The sequence below is a fragment of the Globicephala melas genome, chromosome 15 (genome assembly GCF_963455315.2).
Source record: "Globicephala melas chromosome 15, mGloMel1.2, whole genome shotgun sequence".
Lineage (NCBI taxonomy): Eukaryota > Metazoa > Chordata > Mammalia > Artiodactyla > Delphinidae > Globicephala > Globicephala melas.
In genome coordinates this window covers 22,203,878-22,224,391 of record NC_083328.1, presented here as the reverse complement: position 1 = coordinate 22,224,391, position 20,514 = coordinate 22,203,878, and the positions used below count along the sequence as shown (strand labels likewise).

Genomic DNA, 20,514 nt, shown 5'->3' with positions numbered 1-20,514 from the left:
ACTGCCAAACTGTTTGGGTGCTGTCCTCAGATCCCCCGGAAGAGAAGCTGGTGAACTTTCTCCATTGAAATTCTCAATTTCTGGAGGTCCATGGCAATCAATAATGAGAGTCAGACTGGATTTTTTTCCCCCTGTTTAGGTTCATAAGCTAAAGCCCATGCTAACAGGTGATGTATCTAGCCCTGTTTCAGGTGTTAAAATGTCTACATTAATTAGGGATGATTTTGAGACCATACCCGTACCATCTGTATGGTCACACAGAGTGGAATTCGCAAGCCAGAAGGAAACCTATTTTATTACCATATCATCATGACCACGTAATGCAGTTCAACTGTAACATCTTTCCCTTCGGGTTTTCTTCTTTGCTCATATTTTATTTGTAAGTGTACTTCTCAATTTCCAAACATGGGAAATTCTAGTTAGCTTTTCATCAGGACTCTTCTAGCACAATTGCATTACCAAAAATCATGCTCTGTGTGATTTCATTCCTCTGAAATATGTTGAAATTTGCTTTGTGGCCAAAATAAATAAGGTTAATTTTTGTAATTATACTATATGTGCCTGAAATTAATGTTTCCTCTGCAGTTGTTATGTGATATTGAGGGATATATGGATATAGCTATATGATTAAAATGGTTTGCTAGTAAGATCTTCTACACCTTACAGATGCTCTGTGGTGCTCATTGTATGACTTGTTGAGGGAGAGGTGTGAAAACCTCCCACTCTGCTTGTGTATTTGATTATTCTTGTATCTCTGTCATCAGATCGATTTCAGCCACTGCCCATGGGAAATCTTGGGAGTTCTCAAAGGAAGGAAGAAGCGTCCAGAAGTGGGGGACAGGGGACCTGGGTTCAGGAGGACGAGAAAACCTAAGGTCAGGGAAGGTTCCAGAGAGGACTTGGGGTTGGATGGTGCACAATTGGGCAGCACGTAGAGGAAGGGTGTTCAGGTGTCCACTGTGATGGACCAGGGACATCAACAGTAACACAATAATTGTGGGGGACATGAACACCCCACTTACATCAATGGACAGATCATCAAGACAGAAAGTCAATAAGGAAACACAGGCCTTAAAGGACACATTAACCCAGATGGACTTAATTAATATTTACAGAGTGTTCCAACTGAAAACAGCAGAATACACATTCTTTTCAGGTGCACATGGAGCATTCTCTAAGATAGATCACATGCAGGCCATAATGCATGCCTTGGTAAACTTAAGAACATTGAAATCATAACAAGCATCTTTTCGGACCACAATGCTATGAGATTTGAAATCTACTACAAGAAAAAAAAAAAAACTGGAATAAACAAGCATGTGGAATCTAAACAATATGCTACTAAACAACCAATGGGTCACTAAATAAATCAAAGATGGAATAAAAAAAATAGCTAGAGACAAATGAAAATGAAAACAAGGTGATCCAAAACCTATGGGACACAGCAAAAGCAGTTCTAAGAAGGAAGTTTATTGTAATACAGTCTTGCTTCAGGAAACAAGAAAAAGCTCAAATAAAAAACCTAACCTTATGCCTAAAGCAACTAGAGAAAGGAGAAGAAACAAAACCCAATGTTAATAGAAGGAAAGAAATCATAAGGATCAGAGCAGAAATGAATGCAATAGAGACGAAGAAAACAATAGAAAAGGTCTATGAAACTAAAAGCTGGTACTTTGAAAAGATAAACAAAATTGATAAACTTTTGGCCAAATTCATTAAGGAAAAAAGGGAGAGGGCTCAAATCAATAAGGTTAGAAATGAAAAGAAAAAAAAACAAGTTATGCCTGACACCATAGAATACAAAAGATCATGAGACTACTATTGCACAAGCAACTCTACAGCAATAAAATGGACAACCTAGAAGAAAGGGACAAATTCTTAAGTACAATCTCCCAAGACTAAACCAGGAAGAAATAGAAAATATGAAGAGCAATCACAAGTATTGAAATTGAAACTGTGATTAAAAAACTCCCAACAAACAAAAGTCCAGAACCAGATGGCTTCACAGGCAAATTCTATCAAACATTTAGAGAAGAGTTAATGCCTATCACTCTGAAACTATTCCAAAAATTTGCAGATGAAGGAACACTCCCAAGCACATTCAGTTCAGTTTGGTTTCAGTTTGGTTTCAGTTCACCATCACCCTGAAACCAAAACCAGAGAAAGATACAACAACAACAAAAAGAAAATTACAGGCCAATATCACTGATGAACATAGACGCAAAAGTCCTGAACAAAATACTAGCAAACAGAATCCAACAATACATTAAAAAGGTCATACACCATGATCAAGTGGGATTTATCCCAAGGGTGTAAAGATTCTTCAGTATACACAAATCAATCAGAATGATACACCACATTAACAAATTAAAGAATAAAAATCATATGATCATGTCAATAGATTCAGAAAAAGCTTTCAACACCCATTTATGATACCAACTCTCCAGAAAGCAGGCATAGAGGGAACCTACCTCAACATAAAAAAGACCATACATGACAAACCCACAGCTAACATCATACTCAATGGTGAAAAGCTGAAAGCATTTCCTCTAAGGTCAGGAACAAGACAAGGACGTCCACTCTCGCCACTTTTACTCAACATAGTTTTGGAAGTCCTAGCCACAGCAATCAGAGAAGAAAAAGAAATAAATGGAATCCAAATTGGAAAGGAAGAAGTAAAATTGTCACTGTCTGCAGATGACATGATACTATATATAGAAAATCCTAAAGATACCACCAGAAAACTACTAGAGCTCATCAATGAATTTGGTAAAGTTGCAAGATACAAAATTAATACGCAGAAATCTGTTGCATTTCTATACACTGAAAAATGAAAGATCAGAAAGAGAAATTAAGGAAACAATCCCATTTACAATCACATCAGAAAGAATCAAATACCTAGCAATAAGCCTACCTAAGGAGGCAAAACAACTGCACTCCAAAAACTAAAAGATGCTGATGAAAGAAATTGAAGATGACATGAACAGATGGAAAGATATACCATGTTCTAGGACTGGAAGAATCAATGTTGTCAAAATGACCATACTACCCAAGGAAATCTACAGATTCAATGCAATATATATCAAATTACCAATGGCATTTTTCACAGAAGTAGAAAAAAATTTTACAATTTGTATGGAAACACAAAAGACTCTGAATAACCAATGCAATCTTGAGAAAGAAAAACGGAGCTGGAGGAATCAGGCTCCCTGACTTCAGACTGTACTACAAATCTGCAATCATCAAAAGAGTATGGTACTGGCACAAAAATAGAAATATAGATCCATGGAACAGGATAGAAAATCCAGAGATTAAACCCACACACTTATGGTCAACTAATCTATGACAAAGGAGACAAGAGTATAAAATGGAGAAAAGACAGCCTCATCAATAAGTAGGGCTGGGAAAACTGGACAGCTAAATGTAAAAGAATGAAATTAGAACGTTCTCTAACACCATACACAAAAATAAACTCAAAATGGATTAAAGACCTAAATGTAAGACCAGATGCTACAAACTCTTAGAGGAAAACATAGGCAGAACACTCTTTGACATAAATCACAGCAATATCTTTTTCAATCCACCTCCTAGAGTAATGAAAATAAAAACAAAAATAAACAATTCAGACCTAACTAAACTTAAAAGCTTTTGCACAGCAAAGGAAACCATAAACAAAATGAAAAGACAACCTACATAATGGGAGAAAATATTTGCAAACAATGCAACCAACAATGGATTAATCTCCAAAATATATAAACAGCTCATACAACTCAATATCAAAAAAAAAACCCAATCAAAAAAATGGAGGAAGAGCTAAATAGACATTTCTCCAAAGAAGACATACAGATGGCCAAAAAGCACATGAAAAGATGCTCAATGTTGCTAATTCTTAGAGAAATGCAGATAAAATCTACAATGAGGTATCACCTCACACCGGTCAGAATGGCCATCATCAAAAAATCTACAAACAATAAATGCTGGAGAGAGGGTGTGGAAGAAAGGGAACCTACCCTGTTGGTGGGGATGTAAACTGGTACAGGCACTGTGGAGAACAGTATGGAGGTTCCTTAAAAAACTAAAAATAGAGCTACCATATGATCCAGCAATCCCCTCCAGAGAGAACCGTAATTTGAAAAGATACATGCACCCCAATGTTCATTGCAGCACTATTTACAATAGCCAGGACAAGGAAGCAACCTAAATGCCCACTGACAGATGAATGGATAAAGAAGAGGTGATACACGTATACAATGGAATATTACTCAACCATAAAAAAGAATTAAATAATGCCATTTTCAGCCACATGGATGGACCTAAAGATTATTGTACTAAGTGAAGTAAGTCAGACAGAGAAAGACAAATATCATATGATATTGCTTACATGTTGAACCTAAAAGAATGATACATATGAACTTATCTATAAACCAAAAAGAGAATCACAGACATAGAAGACAAACTTATGATTACCAAAGGAGAAAGGTGAGGGGTGGGGAGGGCTAAATTAGGAGTTTGGGGTTAAATATATACACACTACTATATATAAAATAAATAATCAACAAGGACCTACTGTATAGCACGGGGAAATCTACTCAGTATTCTGTAATAACCTATATGGGAAAAGAATCTGAAAAAGAATAGATATATGTATATGTATAACTGAATCACTTTGCTGTACACCTGAAACTAACACAACATTTTAAATCAACTATACTCCAATATAGAATAAAAGTTTTTTAAAAATTGAAAAGGAAGTAATGATTTTCAGTTCTCTGATTTAAACAGTCTATGGGAGTAAAACTTGTTACCTGTTCCTTCCTGATGTTGAGCTGAACATTCTCCTGTTCATGCGGTTCTTCAGGTTTCACTTCTGCATGATTGACACAAGCTTCATTGAGGGCAATTTCAACCTAAAGCAAAACATTCTCATTGATGACTTAATTCCCAAGAAAAAAAATGCCAAGTAGATATCATCATTTTAACCTCCTAAGACATGAAAAAGTTGTTCCTTGCAAAAGCTAATGTGTACAATGGAAATCCTGCAGCAAATATAGGTAGCTTACCTCCAAAATTCCTGAGGTGTTCATTGAAATAGCACCTTTCAAGTCCTCTGTAGATTTTTCTTTTTCCAATATCTGCACATAGGATAGAAACAACAACTGCACTGAGATTTCAATGGAAACACTGGGTGATACGCTCAAAAGGTGTAACATCAACCAAACATATCCCACGGTGACCCCTAAGTTTCATGTGATAGTAGGTGATCCAGGTTGGGCCCAGGAAAAATATCAAGCCCATAAAGAAATGCAGAACAAAGAAAGACACTAAGGCACAAATATTTCGTAGCTTCAACAAATATCTTGCTCACTGCATAATGGAAGAGATGACTGGATGACAAGGGGAAAGCAAAGGTGGAAAATAGTTCATGTCAAACAGCTCAAAAGTGGGTGCTCTTGGGCTTCCCTGGTGGCGTAGTGGTTGGGAGTCCGCCTGCCGATGCAGGGGACGGGGGTTCGTGCCCCAGGCCAGGAAGATCCCACATGCCACGGAGCGGCTGGGCCCGTGAGCCATGGCCTCTGAGCCTGCGTGTCTGGAGCCTGCGCTCCGCAACGGGAGAGGCCACAACAGTGAGAGGCCCGCGTACCGCCACAAAAAAAAAAAAAAAAAGTGGGTGTTCTTGATGGAATATAAACAAAACTTTCCCGAGAGGCTTCCAGGAAGATGGCGGAAGAGTAAGATGCGGAGATCACCTTCCTCCCCACAGATACACCAGAAATACATCTACACGTGGAACAGCTCCTACAGAACACATACTGAATGCTGGCAGAAGACCTCAGACCTCCCAAATGGCAAAAAAAAAAAACCCACGTACCTGGGCAGGGCAAAAGAAAAAAGAATAAACAGAGACAAAAGGATAGAGACGGGACCTGCACCAGTGGGAGAGAGCTGTGAAGGAGGAAAGGTGTCCACACACTAGGAAGCCCCTTCGCGGGCGGACACTGCGGGTGGCGCAGGGGGAAAGCTTCGGAGCCACAGAGGAGAGCACAGCAACAGGGGTGCAGGGGACAAAGCGGAGAGATTCCCGCGCAGAGGATCGGGGCCGACCGGCACTCACCAGCCTGAGAAGCTTGTCTGCTCACCTGCCGGGGCGGGCGGGGCTGGGAGCTGAGGCTCGGGCTTCGGTCGGAGCGCACGGAGAGGACTGGGGTTGGCGGCGTGAACACAGCCTGCAGGGGGTTAGTGCGCCACGGCTAGCCGGGAGGGAGTCCGGGGAAAAGTCTAGACCTGCCGAAGAGGCAAGAGACTTTTTCTTACCTCTTTGTTTCCTGGTGCGCGAGGAGAGGGGATTAAGAGCGCTGCTTAAAGGAGCTCCAGAGACAGGCGCGAGCCGCGGCTAAAAGCGCAGCCCCAGAGACGGGCATGAGACGCTAAGGCCGCTGCTGCCGCCACCAGGAAGCCTGTGTGCGAGCACAGGTCACTCTCCACACCCCGCTTCCGGTGAGCCTGTGCAGCCCGCCACTGCCAGGATCCCGTGAGCCAGGGACCACTCCCCCGGGAGAGCGCACGGCGCGCCTTAGGCTGGTGCAACGTCACGCAGCGCGCCTCAGGCTGGCGCAACGTCACGCGGCGCGCCTCAGGCTGGTGCAACGTCACTCCGGCCTCTGCCGCCGCAGGCCTGCCCCGCCCTCCGTGCCCCTCCCTCCCCTCAGCCTGAGTGAGCCAGAGTCCCCGCATCAGCGGCTCCTTTAACCCCGTCCTGTCTGAGCGAAAAACAGACGCCCTCCCGCGACCTACACGCAGAGGCGGGGCCAAATCCAAACCTGAGCCCCTGGGAGCTGTGAGAACAAAGAAGAGAAAGGGAAATCTCTCCCAGCAGCCTCAGAAGCAGCGGATTAAAGCCCCACAATCAACTTGATGTACCCTGCATCTGTGGAATACATGAATAGACAACGAATCATCCCAAATTAAGGAGCCGTGTGGATGAAAGGTTCTTGGTGCTGCAGCCAGGAGTCAGTGCTGTGCCTCTGAGGTGAGAGAGCCAACTTCAGGACACTGGTCCACAAGAGACTTCCCAGCTCCACATAATATCAAACGGCGAAAATCTCCCAGAGATCTCCATCTCAACACCAGCACCCAGCTTCACTCAACGACCAGCAAGCTACAGTGCTGGACATCCTATGCCAAACAGCTAACAAGACAGGAACACAACCCCACCCATTAGCAGAGAGGCTGCCTAAAATCATAATAAGTCCACAGACACCCCAAAACACACCACCAGACGTGGACCTGCCCACCAGAAAGACAAGATCCTGCCTCATCCACCAGAACACAGGCACTAGTCCCCTCCACCAAGAAGCCTGCAGAACCCATGAACCAACCCTAGCCACTGGGGACAGACACCAAACACAACGGGAACTACGAACCTGCAGCCTGCAAAAAGGAGACCCCAAACACAGTAAGATAAGCAAAATGAGAAGACAGAGAAACACACAGCAGGTGAAGGAGCAAGATAAAAACCCACCAGACCTAACAAAGGAAGAGGAAATAGACACTCTACCTGAAAAAGAATTCAGAATAATGATAGTAAAGATGATCCCAAATCTTGGAAATAGAATAGACAAAATGCAAGAAACATTTAACAAGGACTTAGAAGAACTAAAGATGAAACAATGATGAACAACACAATAAATGAAATGAAAAATACTCTAGATGGGATCAATACCAGAATAACTGAGGCAGAAGAACGGATAAGTGACCTGGAAGATAAAATAGTGGAAATAACTACTGCAGAGCAGAATAAAGAAAAAAGAATGAAAAGAACTGAGGACAGTCTCAGAGACCTCTGGGACAACATTAAACGTGCCAACATTCGAATTACAGGGGTTCCAGAAGAAGAAGAGAAAAAGAAAGGGACGGAGAAAATATTTGAAGAGATTGTAGTTGAAAACTTCCCTAATATGGGGAAGGAAATAGTTAATCAAGTCCAGGAAGCACAGAGAGTCCCATACAGGATAAATCCAAGGAGAAATACGCCAAGACACATATTAATCAAACTGTCAAAAATTAAATACAAAGAAAAAATATTAAAAGCAGCAAGGGAAAAACAACAAATAACACACAATGGAATCCCCATAAGGTTAACAGCTGATCTTTCAGCAGAAACTCTGCAAGCCAGAAGGGACTGGCAGGACATATTTAAAGTGATGAAGGAGAAAAACTTGCAACCAAGATTACTCTACCCAGCAAGGATCTCATTCAGATTTGATGGAGAAATTAAAACCTTTACAAACAAGCAAAAGCTGAGAGAGTTCAGCACCACCAAACCAGCTCTACAACAACTGCTAAAGGAACTTCTCTAGGTAAGAAACACAAGAGAAGGAAAAGACCTACAATAACGAACCCAAAACAATTAAGAAAATGGGAATGGGAACATACATATCGATAATTACCTTAAATGTAAATGGACTAAATGCTCCCATCAAAAGACACAGATTGGCTGAATGGATACAAAAACATGACCCATATATTTGCTGTCTACAAGAGACACACTTCAGACCTAGAGACACATACAGACTGAAAGTAAGGGGATGGAAAAAGATATTCCATGCAAATGGAAACCAAAAGAAAGCTGGAGTAGCAATTCTCGTATCAGACAAAATAGACTTTAAAATAAAGACTATTAGAAGAGACAAAGAAGGACACTACATAATGATCAAGGGATCGATCCAAGAAGATATAACAATTGTAAATATTTATGCACCCAACATAGGAGCACCTCAATACATAAGGCAAATACTAACAGCCATAAAAGGAAAAATTGACAGTAACACATTCATAGTAGGGGACTTTAACACCCCACTTTCACCAATGGACAGATCATCCAAAATGAAAATAAATAAGGAAACACAAGCTTTAAATGATACATTAAACAAGATGGACTTCATTGATATTTATAGGACATTCCATCCAAAAACAACAGAATACACATTTTTCTCTAGTGCTCATGGAACATTCTCCAGGATAGATCATATCTTGGGTCACAAATCAAGCCTTGGTAAATTTAAGAAAATTGAAATTGTATCAAGTATCTTTTCTGACCACAACGCTATGAGACTAGATATCAATTACAGGAAAAGATCTGTAAAAAATACAAACACATGGAGGATAAACAATACACTACTTAATAACGAAGTGATCACTGAAGAAATCAAAGAGGAAATTAAAAAATACCTAGAAACAAGTGACAAAGGAGACACGATGACCCAAAATCTATGGGATGCAGCAAAAGCAGTTCTAAGAGGGAAGTTTATAGCAATACAGTCCTACCTTAAGAAACAGGAAACATCTTGAATAAACAACCTAACCTTGCACCTAAAGCAATTACATAAAGAAGAACCAAAAAAACCTAAAGTTAGCAGAAGGAAAGAAATCATAAAAATCAGATCAGAAATAAATGAAAAAGAAATGAAGGAAATGATAGCAAAGATCAATAAAACTAAAAGCTGGTTCTTTGAGAAGATAAACAAAATTGATAAACCATTAGCCAGACTCATCAAGAAAAAAAGGGAGAAGACAAATCAATAGAATTAAAAGTGAAAAAGGAGAAGTAACAACTGACACTGCAGAAATACAAAAGATCATGAGAGATTACTACAAGCAACTCTATGCCAATAAAATGGACAACCTGAAAGAAATGGACAAATTCTTAGAAATGCACAACCTGCCAACACTGAATCAGGAAGAAATAGAAAATATGAACAGACCAATCACAAGCACTGAAATTGAAACTGCGATTAAAAATCTTCCAACAACAACAACAACAAAAATCTTCCAACAAACAAAAGCCCAGGACCAGCTGGCTTCACAGGTGAATTCTATCAAACATTTAGAGAAGAGCTAACACTTATCCTTCTCAAACTCTTCCAAAATACAGCAGAGGGAGGAACACTCCCAAACTCATTCTACGAGGCCACCATCACCCTGATACCAAAACCAGACAAGGTTGTCACAAAGAAAGAAAACTACAGGCCAATATCACTGATGAACATAGATGCAAAAATCCTCAACAAAATACTAGCAAACAGAATCCAACAGCACATTAAACTGATCATACACCATGATCAAGTGGGGTTTATTCCAGGAATGCAAGGATTCTTCAATATATGCAAATCAATCAACATGATACACCATATTAACAAATTGAAGGAGAAAAACCATATGATCATCTCAATAGATGCAGAGAAAGCTTTCGACAAAATTCAACACCAATTTATGATAAAAACCCTGCAGAAAGTAGGCATAGAGGGAACTTTCCTCAACATAATAAAGGCCATATATGAGAAACCCACAGCCAACATCGTCCTCAATGGTGAAAAACTGAAAGCATTTCCACTAAGATCAGGAACAAGACAAGGTTGCCCACTCTCACCACTCTTATTCAACATAGTTTTGGAAGTTTTAGCCACAGCAATCAGAGAAGAAAAGGAAATAAAAGGAATCCAAATCAGAAAAGAAGAGGTAAAGCTGTCACTGTTTGCAGATGACATGATACTATACATAGAGAATCCTAAAGATGCTACCAGAAAACTACTAGAGCTAAACAATGAATTTGGTAAAGTAGCAGGATACAAAATTAATGCACAGAAATCTCTGGCATTCCTATACACTAATGATGAAAAATCTAAAAGTGAAATCAAGAAAACACTCCCATTTACCATTGCAATAAAAAGAATAAAATATCTAGGAATAAACCTACCTAAGGAGACAAAAGACCTGTATGCAGAAAATTATAAGACACTGATGAAAGAAATTAAAGATGATACAAATAGATGGAGAGATATACCATGTTCTTGGATTGGAAGAATCAACATTGTGAAAATGACTCTACTACCCAAAGCAATCTACAGATTCAATGCAATCCCTATCAAACTACCACTGGCATTTTTCACAGAACTAGAACAAAAAATTTCACAATTTGTATGGAAACACAGAAGACCCTGAATAGCCAAAGCAATCTTGAGAACGAAAAACGGAGCTGGAGGAATCAGGATCCCTGACTTCAGACTATACTACAAAGCTACAGTAATCAAGACAGTATGGTATGGCACAAAAACAGAAAGCTAGATCAATGGAACAGGATAAAAAGCCCAGAGATAAACCCACACACGTATGGTCACCTTATCTTTGATAAAGGAGGCAGGAATGTACAGTGGAGAAAGGACAGCCTCTTCATAAGTGGTGCTGGGAAAACTGGACAGGTACATATAAAAGTATGAGATTAAAACACTCCCTAACACCATACACAAAAATAAGCTCAAAATGGATTAAAGACCTACTTGTAAGGCCAGAAAATATCAAACTCTTAGAGGAAAACATAGGCAGGACACTCTATGACATAAATCACAGCAAGATCCTTTTTGACCCACCTCCTAGAGAAATGAAAATAAAAACAAAAATAAACAGATGGGACCTAATGAAACTTCAAAGCTTTTGCACAGCAAAGGAAACCATAAACAAGACCAAAAGACAACCCTCAGAATGGGAGAAAATATTTGCAAATGAAGCAACTGACAAAGGATTAATCTCCAAAATTTACAAGCAGCTCATGCAGCTTAATAACAAAAAAACAAACAACCCAATCCAAAAATGGGCAGAAGACCTAAATAGACATTTCTCCAAAGAAGATATACAGAGTGCCAATAAACACATGAAAGAATGCTCAACATCACTAATTAGAGAAATGCAAATCAAAACTACAATGAGATATCATCTCACACCAGTCAGAATGGCCATCATCAAAAAATCTAGAAACAATAAATGCTGGAGAGGGTGTGGAGAAAAGGGAACCCTCTTGCACTGTTGGTGGGAATGTAAATTGATACAGCCACTGTGGAGAACAGTATGGAGTTTCCTTAAAATACTACAAATAGAACTACCATATGACCCAGCAATCCCACTACTGGGCATATACCCAGAGAAAACCATAATTCAAAAAGAGTCATGTACCAAAATGTTCATTGCAGCTCAACTTACAATAGCCCAGAGATGGAAACAACCTAAGTGTCCATCATCGGATGAATGGATAAAGAAGATGTGGCACATATATACAATGGAATATTACTCAGCCATGAAAAGAAACGAAATTGAGTTATTTGTAGTGAGGTGGATGGACCTAGAGCCTGTCATACAGAGTGATGTAAGTCAGAAAGAGAGAGACAAATACCGTATGCTAACACATATATATGGAATTTAAGGGAAAAAAAATGTCATGAAGAACCTAGGGGTAAGACAGGAATAAAGACACAGACCTACTAGAGAATGAACTTGAGGATATGGGGAGGGGGAAGGGTAAGCTGTGACAAAGTGAGAGAGAGGCATGGACATATATACACTAACAAACGTAAGGTAGGTAGCTAGTGGGAAGCAGCCTCATAGCACAGGGAGATCAGCTTGGTGCTCTGTGAACACCTAGAGGGGTGGGTTGGGAGGGTGGGAGGGAGGGAGATGCAAGAGGGAAGAGATATGGGAACATATATATATGTATAACTGATTCATTTTGTTGTAAAGCAGAAACTAACACACCATTGTAAAGCAATTATACTCCAATAAAGATGTTAAAAATTTTTTAAAATAAATAAAGATAGAAAACTTTCCCAAATTCACGTTGAAAATTCTCTGTTCAGCATAAAGAGCGGTATGGGCTGTACAACTTGACTAGATATCTTCCTTCACCTCATATATTTCCTGGGATTGTCTATGTATCTTGGAGGGCAGTGCCGAATGGTGGGAAAACTCCCTACATAGTGAAAACAGAACATACTTCCTAGTCTCTGAAATAGAAAAAGTCATGAAGGTATGAGTACATGAAATTCCAGATCATTGTTCAGAAGGAGATTCAACTCCCAGACTCCCACACTCTACTGTGGCAAACAGCAAGAGGAGGTGGAGCATTCAATTCACCCAACGTACAAAAGCCTCAAAAGCCAAACTATGGTAAACTTAGCAGCCAAACTCTTACCAAGTCCAGATTCTTGACATTCTGACCCCTCACAGATTGCATCCTAGCACAAGTACTTTGAAGGATGTCATTCAGATATTCATTAGCCCTCTCAATTGTTTTGATATTATCCTTCAACAAAATATATTGAATCAATAATAATTACTCATTACTCTTACTTCTGTTTTCAGAATGTAATCTAGGCAGAGAAGGGATTTTTACCTTAAATTTAAGTGCTTCGTCAAAGAGCTTCTTATTTTGTCTAGTGGTTTCTTGAAGATGTTTCTTTGAGTCATTCACCTATGCAAATATGTACAAAAGGAACCAGAGTTATAAATACTATCTTCTCGTGTGTGACTCCTTCCACAAAAACAGAGAACAGTGCTTTACATCTGTGGAGCTTGCTTTGAATCTGGACTCTTTATGGAACATATGAAATAGGACAGTAGTATGAATGAAAAGAGAGCAAAATAACCGAACTCCCAGAGGTGGAAGGAATTGAAGGTGAAATCATGAAAAATAACAAAGGACAAAGATACCATCTGTTCCAAAGTGGATATATTTTCTACAAGTTCTGTGTTTTCCTTCACCAAATTATTGATCTTCTCTGATATTTGCTGTAAATTAACTAAAAAGAGATAAAATAATTTCTAAGATTAGTAGGAAAACCCAGTAAAACTGAATTATCTCAATGTTATAGCAGCAGACACATATTATCTGTAATTGACTTTTAATCTTTACTTTTATGCCTAAAAAAAGCAAATTTTAGTTAGTAGAATTTTAAACGTAAGAAACATTATTTCAATGGGATTCCTATTTAAAGTGTTTTCAAAAATGAAGAAGAGGGTTTCCCTGGTGGCGCAGTGGTTGAGAGTCCGCCTGCCGATGCAGGCGACACGGGTTCGTGCCCCGGTCTGGGAGGATCCCACATGCCGCAGAGCGGCTGGGCCCATGAGCCATGGCCGCTGGGCCTGCGCGTCCGGAGCCTGTGCTCCGTGGCGAGAGAGGCCACGGCGGTGAGAGGCCCAAAGAGCAATAAGATGACTTCTAAATTTTCTCCCATCTATGAGTACCATTCTTAGAAAGCTCAATCACTTCAACTAGTTGTGTCATCACCAAAGATGAAATAGAAAAAACATCCTGCCAACTTACATTTCTTGCCTCCAATTACTAAGGTAAATATATATGTTGCTGGGGGAAAAAAAAATCCTTCTTTCATCCAGATTCACCCCTCCATCCAGCCCCTATCTGCAGTTCCTCCGAGTCTTCTCCTGTTTCGACGATGCCATAGCAATGCAGATGCTTTATACACTGTCTCGACAAATCCCCTGCCTTTGCCCCAGGTCCGTCACAGTGGACACCACCACCCACGTGCCCATTTTTAGAACGCAGCTCCCCTACCTGCTGCCTCATCGCTCGCCATCCAACCCCGGGTCCTCTCTGGAACCTTCTCAGACCTTAGGTTTTCTCGTCCTCCTGAACCCAGGTCCCCTGTCCCCCACTTCTGGATGCTTCTTCCTTCCTTGGAGAACTCCCAAGATTTCCCGTGGGCAGTGGCTGAAATCGATTTGATGACAGAGATACAAGAATAATCAAATACACAAGCAGAGTGGGAGGTTTTCACACCTCTCCCTCAACAAGTCATACAGTGAGCACCACAGAGCATCTGTAAGGTGTAGAAGATCTCACTAGCAAACCATTTTAATCATATAGCTATATCCATATATCCCTCAATATCACATAACAACTGCAGAGGAAACATTAATTTCAGGCACATATAGTATAATTACAAAAATTAACCTTATTTATTTTGGCCACAAAGCAAATTTCAACATATTTCAGAGGAATGAAATCACACAGAGCATGATTTTTGGTAATGCAATTGTGCTAGAAGAGTCCTGATGAAAAGCTAACTAGAATTTCCCATGTTTGGAAATTGAGAAGTACACTTACAAATAAAATATGAGCAAAGAAGAAAACCCGAAGGGAAAGATGTTACAGTTGAACTGCATTACGTGGTCATGATGATATGGTAATAAAATAGGTTTCCTTCTGGCTTGCGAATTCCACTCTGTGTGACCAGATGGTATGGGTATGGTCTCAAAATCATCCCTGATTAACGTAGACATTTTTGACACCTGAAACAGGGCTAGATACATCACCTGTTAGCATGGGCTTTAGCTTATGAACCTAAATGGGGAAAAAAATCCAGTCTGACTCTCATTATTGATTGCCATGGACCTCCAGAAATTGAGAATTTCAATGGAGAAAGTTCACCAGCTTCTCTTCCGGGGGATCTGAGGACAGCACCCAATCAGCTTGGCAGTACCAGGAGTGCTGGGTGGGGAGAGCCAAGCAGGTGGGCTGGGGCTCAGGGACCCGGGTAGTTAGACAAAGCCCACTGGTGATGGTCTGTTCTGGGCCCTGTCCTGAGGTGAACTTCCTAAAGGTGCTTTTATGTGTGATTGACACAGTGGTTTCCCAGCTCATTCAGGCCCAAGACAGCTTTAAAATCATTGCTTTAAACCCCATAGATTTTATTATTATGGAAACTTATTGTAAACAGGAAACATTCTATTACTGCTTTAATGGAAAATCAATGTCTTTTACCATAAATACAAAGAAATGATTTAAAAAAAAACCAAGCAAAACAAAAATAAAAAACAGGGATAACAAAACAATAGTGTTGAAATCTGTTTAGATGCAGTTGCCTGCCTACAGAGTCCCACGTTTGGGCTGTGTGGTTATAAAGAGACAGACTAGGCACAGAAGGGGTGGAAGTCAGACTAGCCGCGAAGTGAATGGGAGGCAGACGCAGCCTGTAAGGGACTGGGGACTTCCATGAACGGTGCCAGGGTCACCCTGGTTACAGCTCAAGCAGGGATGAGGGAAAGAAGGAGAAGTGAACAGAGTTAAGGGGCCTGGAAAGGGTGAGACCATTCGTGCAGCAGACGAAGCATCCCCAAAGCGGGTTCAGCCTCCCATCCAGGGGAGGAGCCCTCCGTGGCCCCTGAAGGCAGGGCCAGGAGCCTTGGGCTTGAGACCCAGCTGTGCTGCTTACCAGCAGTGTGACCCTGGGTGGGTTTCCTCCCTAAGATGGAAATGCCCAGTCCTGTGTCCAAAGACTGTCATGAGGACAAAGGGAGGCCATGTGCTGAGCGCCTGTGCCCATCAGCTTCATCATCTCCCTGGGGCGACTGTCCTCCCAGAACCGGCACCTTAGAAGCTGTGAAGGCTTTAAAGGCCCCTCCTGTTAGCAGCCTGTGCTAAGCACTGTACTCTGCAGGCATCTTCTTATGGCCCATACCATCTGTATCCCCATTGCACAGATGGAGAGTCAGGGAGAGGTGTTGTACCCAGGCTGAGAAAAGGGTCAGGGGGGACTTGGGTCTGGGTGGGAGTGGGGGGAATGTTGGGAGAGGAAGAAGCTGGAGCTGAGGCCTCCAGAGAGAGAAGGGGCCAGAGAGAATCTTTGCCTTTGCTCAGGGTCAGCCCTGCTCCGAAGATGAAGCAAACCAGGCGACCATGGTCACACCTCACTCCTCCACCTTGGGCTGATGGTCAGTCATTGCTGTGGTGATGATAACATTATCATACAATGGTCCTGATGATGTCTTTACTGTCACTGTTGTTATTGTGGGAGAGGGCACAGCTCACTCTGACACACAGCTCGGGTCCTGGGGAGGCACACTTCTTTCCCTCGCTTGACCTTGGGATCTGCTAGGTCCCATGCAACACCCCCACGTTAAGTGCATGCTGTCATAGCCCAGTCCTTCCCCTGTGCCCTGTCCCCAGAGCCACCCTACCCTGGCCATTCTCTGGTGTCTCAGAGCATAAGCACAGCCCTCTGGGAGGCCCTCAATGGGACAGGTGCCTAGCACTGGGATCGGAGCCAGGAAAACACCCCCTTCCATGAGAGCCTAGGTGGGGTAGGTCATGCTGATCTCGAGGGTGTGGCGGCTTGAAGCAGGATCTCAGTTCCCTGACCGGGAATCAAACCCAGGCTGTGGCGGTTAAAGTGCTGAATCCCAACCACTAGACCACGAGGGCCGGTGGGCTTGAAACAGGACCTCAGTCCTTGTCTTCTTTGAAGAAAGAATTCAGCAAAGAGAAAGAAGGAAGGGAAGCAGATAAAGCGTTTATTAGAAGAAAAGTCCATGCGGAAAGACACACGGATGGGCTCAGAGAGAGAGAGAGTCATGCTTTTGGGGTGGCTTGAATTGCTTATATGGCTGCAGTTCTCCGGGTTCCCTCTAGCCAATCACCTTGATTCGTCTTGCTTTGTGCCCATATTTGGTCTGACTCAGGGTCCTACCCAAGGTGCACAGGCATCTTTTAGCCAAGATAGATTCCAGCGTGAGAGTCTCTGAGAGGTTGGCAGGACATATTATGGGCTAGCACCCCCTCCATTTTCTGACTCCTGAGGAACCGTTTTGTGCATGTGTAGTCCAGGAGGTCTCCTTGACCTCAAGAATGAAAAATATGGTGGTCTTATCTTTTCAGTTAGGCAGAGCTGAGCTTCTCTCTGCTCCTGCCTTTATCTTTTCCTTGAAATGTCAGCAGGAGACAAGCTCCAGCTGCTGAGCCTGGAGCCCGTCTACCTTCTACCCCAATGCCAGGGTCTGTTCACCCCGACTGCCTGTGGAGGTATCCACTGGAGTGCCAGAACTGTCTGGGAGCATGTGTGTGTGTGACTGTGGTTGTATAAGTCTGCATGTATGAACCTGTGTGTCTGAGTTTCTGTGTCTGTGAGCATCTCGATTGTGAACGTGAATTTCCCACTGCACAGCACTGAGACATTGAGTGTCTCTCTCTTTTTCTCTGTATGCATTTGTGTTTGCACCTTTGTCACTGAATGAATGTACGTTGGTTGTGCAAATCCGTGTGTGTGTCTGTGTCTCAGGGCATATGGGTCCGTGGAGTTGTGTCTGTGTTTTATATGTGTGTGACTGTGCTGTGTGTGAAGTTGCTGTCCCTTTGGATGTTCCTGATTGTATCTGTGTGTTTGTCTTCTTTTTGTGCCTGTGTGTATGTGGCTGTGTTCTGTGTCTGTGTCTCTGCCTACATGTCTGTGTGTGTGTGTGTGTGTGTGTGTGTGCACGCCTCCTTGGGGTGTGTGTGGGTCTGCCCTGGGGGGCTGTCTCACAGGGCCCTGAGTATGTGTACTTGTGTGTGTATGTGTGTGTGTTCCCCCCAGGGTGTCCTTGCCTGCGTTGGTCTGTGTGTGAGCTGTCCATGAGCCCAACACCTGAGTCCCCAGGTGAGGCTGGGGGTGATTCTTTACCTGTGCGTCTCTGTGTTTGTGATGTCTGTATATTACCCTGTGAGTGTGTGTATCTGTGCACCTCAGAAGAGGGCAGCTGCAGAGGGGATCTCCCTCTCAGTGACCGCGCCCCCAGGAATGGGTGAGAAGGAGACAATGTGCGCTTCTCTCACCCCCAGGCTCAGCCTCTTCTGCCTCTGCTCCTTCCAGCCTCTGGTGGTTCCATCTCAGGCCAGAAGGATGGATGGAGTAAAGGGTTAGTTCACAGGACCACAGGCCAGGGGGGTCAGAGGGCTCTGGATGGCAGAGCGGATTACACAGTATAAGGAGAGGTGTGTGGGGAGGACTCCTGGGTCCCTGGGAAGGGCTGGACGAGTCCTGCAGGGTTCCTGGGTCCCCAGATGGCAGGTGCTCACTCACCTGCACTGGTCCAGGCTGGGACCTGCAAGCAGCAACAGCAGCAGCATTATTGGTGGGACGAGAGGCAGTGGGTCCACTGGAGGGTGCAGGTGAGGGATGGTGTGGCAGGCAAGTGTCGTCACCAGGCTGGGCTGCCCTCCCCTCTTCTCCATTCCCCAGACACCACACTTGCCCTGCCTCCCACCTCACCCCCAGTTGGGCAGAGGCAAGCCAGGCAGGAGCAGACCCCGGGGGCCACATGGACTGTTCCTCCTAGACCTCTATGTCCTGGTCGTCGACTGGGTCACAGAGTCTCTGGAACCAGGAGGGAGAATCAGGCCCTGGGGCAGTCTCTGATGGGGGTTGGGGGAATTACGAGGGACAGCGTTTAGCACTGGATCTTTCCCAGAATAAATGCACAACAGACTCACTGTGGATGCTGAGTCAGTATTTAATTTGCTTCAGCCCCATTCTGAGCGCTCAGCTGGGCGATCTGAAAGGAACAGGGAACTTGGAGGAAGGATAGTGATTGATATTAATTTAAACGAACAAAAATGCTGGAATGTTGACACTCCTGGCTCTTTCAGGTCAACTCTCTCAGCGTTCCTCTCCTCACCCTCACCATCGTGAGGAACCTGAGGCCGCCAGGCATTTGGCCAACATCACACAGTGGTTTCTGAGTTTACTGCCAATTACATCTGATCAAACTCCTTCTTCCGGAGTTCACTTCTTTTTATCTTGCCAGTGATGGTTTTGGGCAGCTCTGAGACAAACTCCACCTGGTTGAGGATAAAGCAAGCACATTCTGACTAAGTCCCCCCGTCATTTTCTATCAACCCTCAGCTCTCCTCCTTTGCCCTCTCACAGTCCCCCAGACAGGGTGGCGCCATGTGGGGGCCTTAATGGGGTCCACCATTTATGTCAGATTCTCCTCTGACCTCCTGAAGTTGGATGCAGCCCTTTGATGTACTTTGACCAGTGAAATATGAGAAGGAGTGAAGTGTGCCACCTCTAACAGAAAAGGTGGGAGTCATTGAGACAGGCCACCCCTCTGTCCATCTCTTCTAGTGCTCTGGGAGGTACCTACATGGTGGCTGCTCCTTTATCCTGGTCCCAGGATGAGGGGATGTGGAGCAAAGGCTCCAGGAAAGCTATGGTGGACAAGTGGCGTGAGCAAGAAAGACACCGTCCTTGTTATAATCCACTGCAACTTTGGGACTCTTTGTTACCCACAGTAACATGTAGCCCTTCCTGACTGGTACGCATCCTCTACTCTACTCTCGATAAAGCATCAGATCCTAATGTTAGCAGCATGAACTCTGTTGTCAGATACACATGGGGTTGAATTCCAGCTTCTATTTACTCTAATCTCAGGCAACTTACTTTGAGTCTCTAAGCCTCAGTTTCCTCTCTGTAGACTGGGATGATTATCTCAGGTTGTGGAGAGGATTAAATGAAATAATAATGCATGTAAAGCATTGAGTCCAGGGCCTGGTACACACAGTAAATGCTCAATAAATATTAGCTATATAGCTTTATAATATGTATTGATTGTAAACATTCAGACAATGCAGCAAAGTATTACTACAAAAGAAGGAAATTTTAACTTGTTTTTAAACATATCAGATAGCACTACGTATGTTATTTCTTAGCCTGCTTTTTTATCTCAATAATATATTATTGTGATATTTTACGTTAAAAATCTTCATTATCAGTTTAAATTACAGAATAATATTAAATTCCATGAGTAATTTCATCATTTCTCTATGCTGCACAGTTTTATAGCTTGTGCACAGCATTTAAAACAAATGAAGTTGAACAAAAAATATCAGAATGTATTACATGCTGTTAGGGTAAA

General features: G+C 42.7%; 1 protein-coding gene across 2 annotated transcripts in view; it reads right to left on the bottom strand.

Moving 5' to 3' along the window:
* Window positions 1–19,348: 19,348 nt before the first annotated feature.
* LOC115850094 (acyl-coenzyme A synthetase ACSM1, mitochondrial) overlaps window positions 19,349–20,514 on the bottom strand; it is a 34,827-nt gene continuing 33,661 nt past the window's right edge. For both annotated transcript variants that reach the window (XM_030851845.2, XM_070043559.1), the window contains exon 13: window positions 19,349–19,435. In XM_030851845.2, coding sequence (XP_030707705.2) covers window positions 19,349–19,435 — 87 coding nt within the window. The remainder of the gene's footprint in view (window positions 19,436–20,514) is intronic.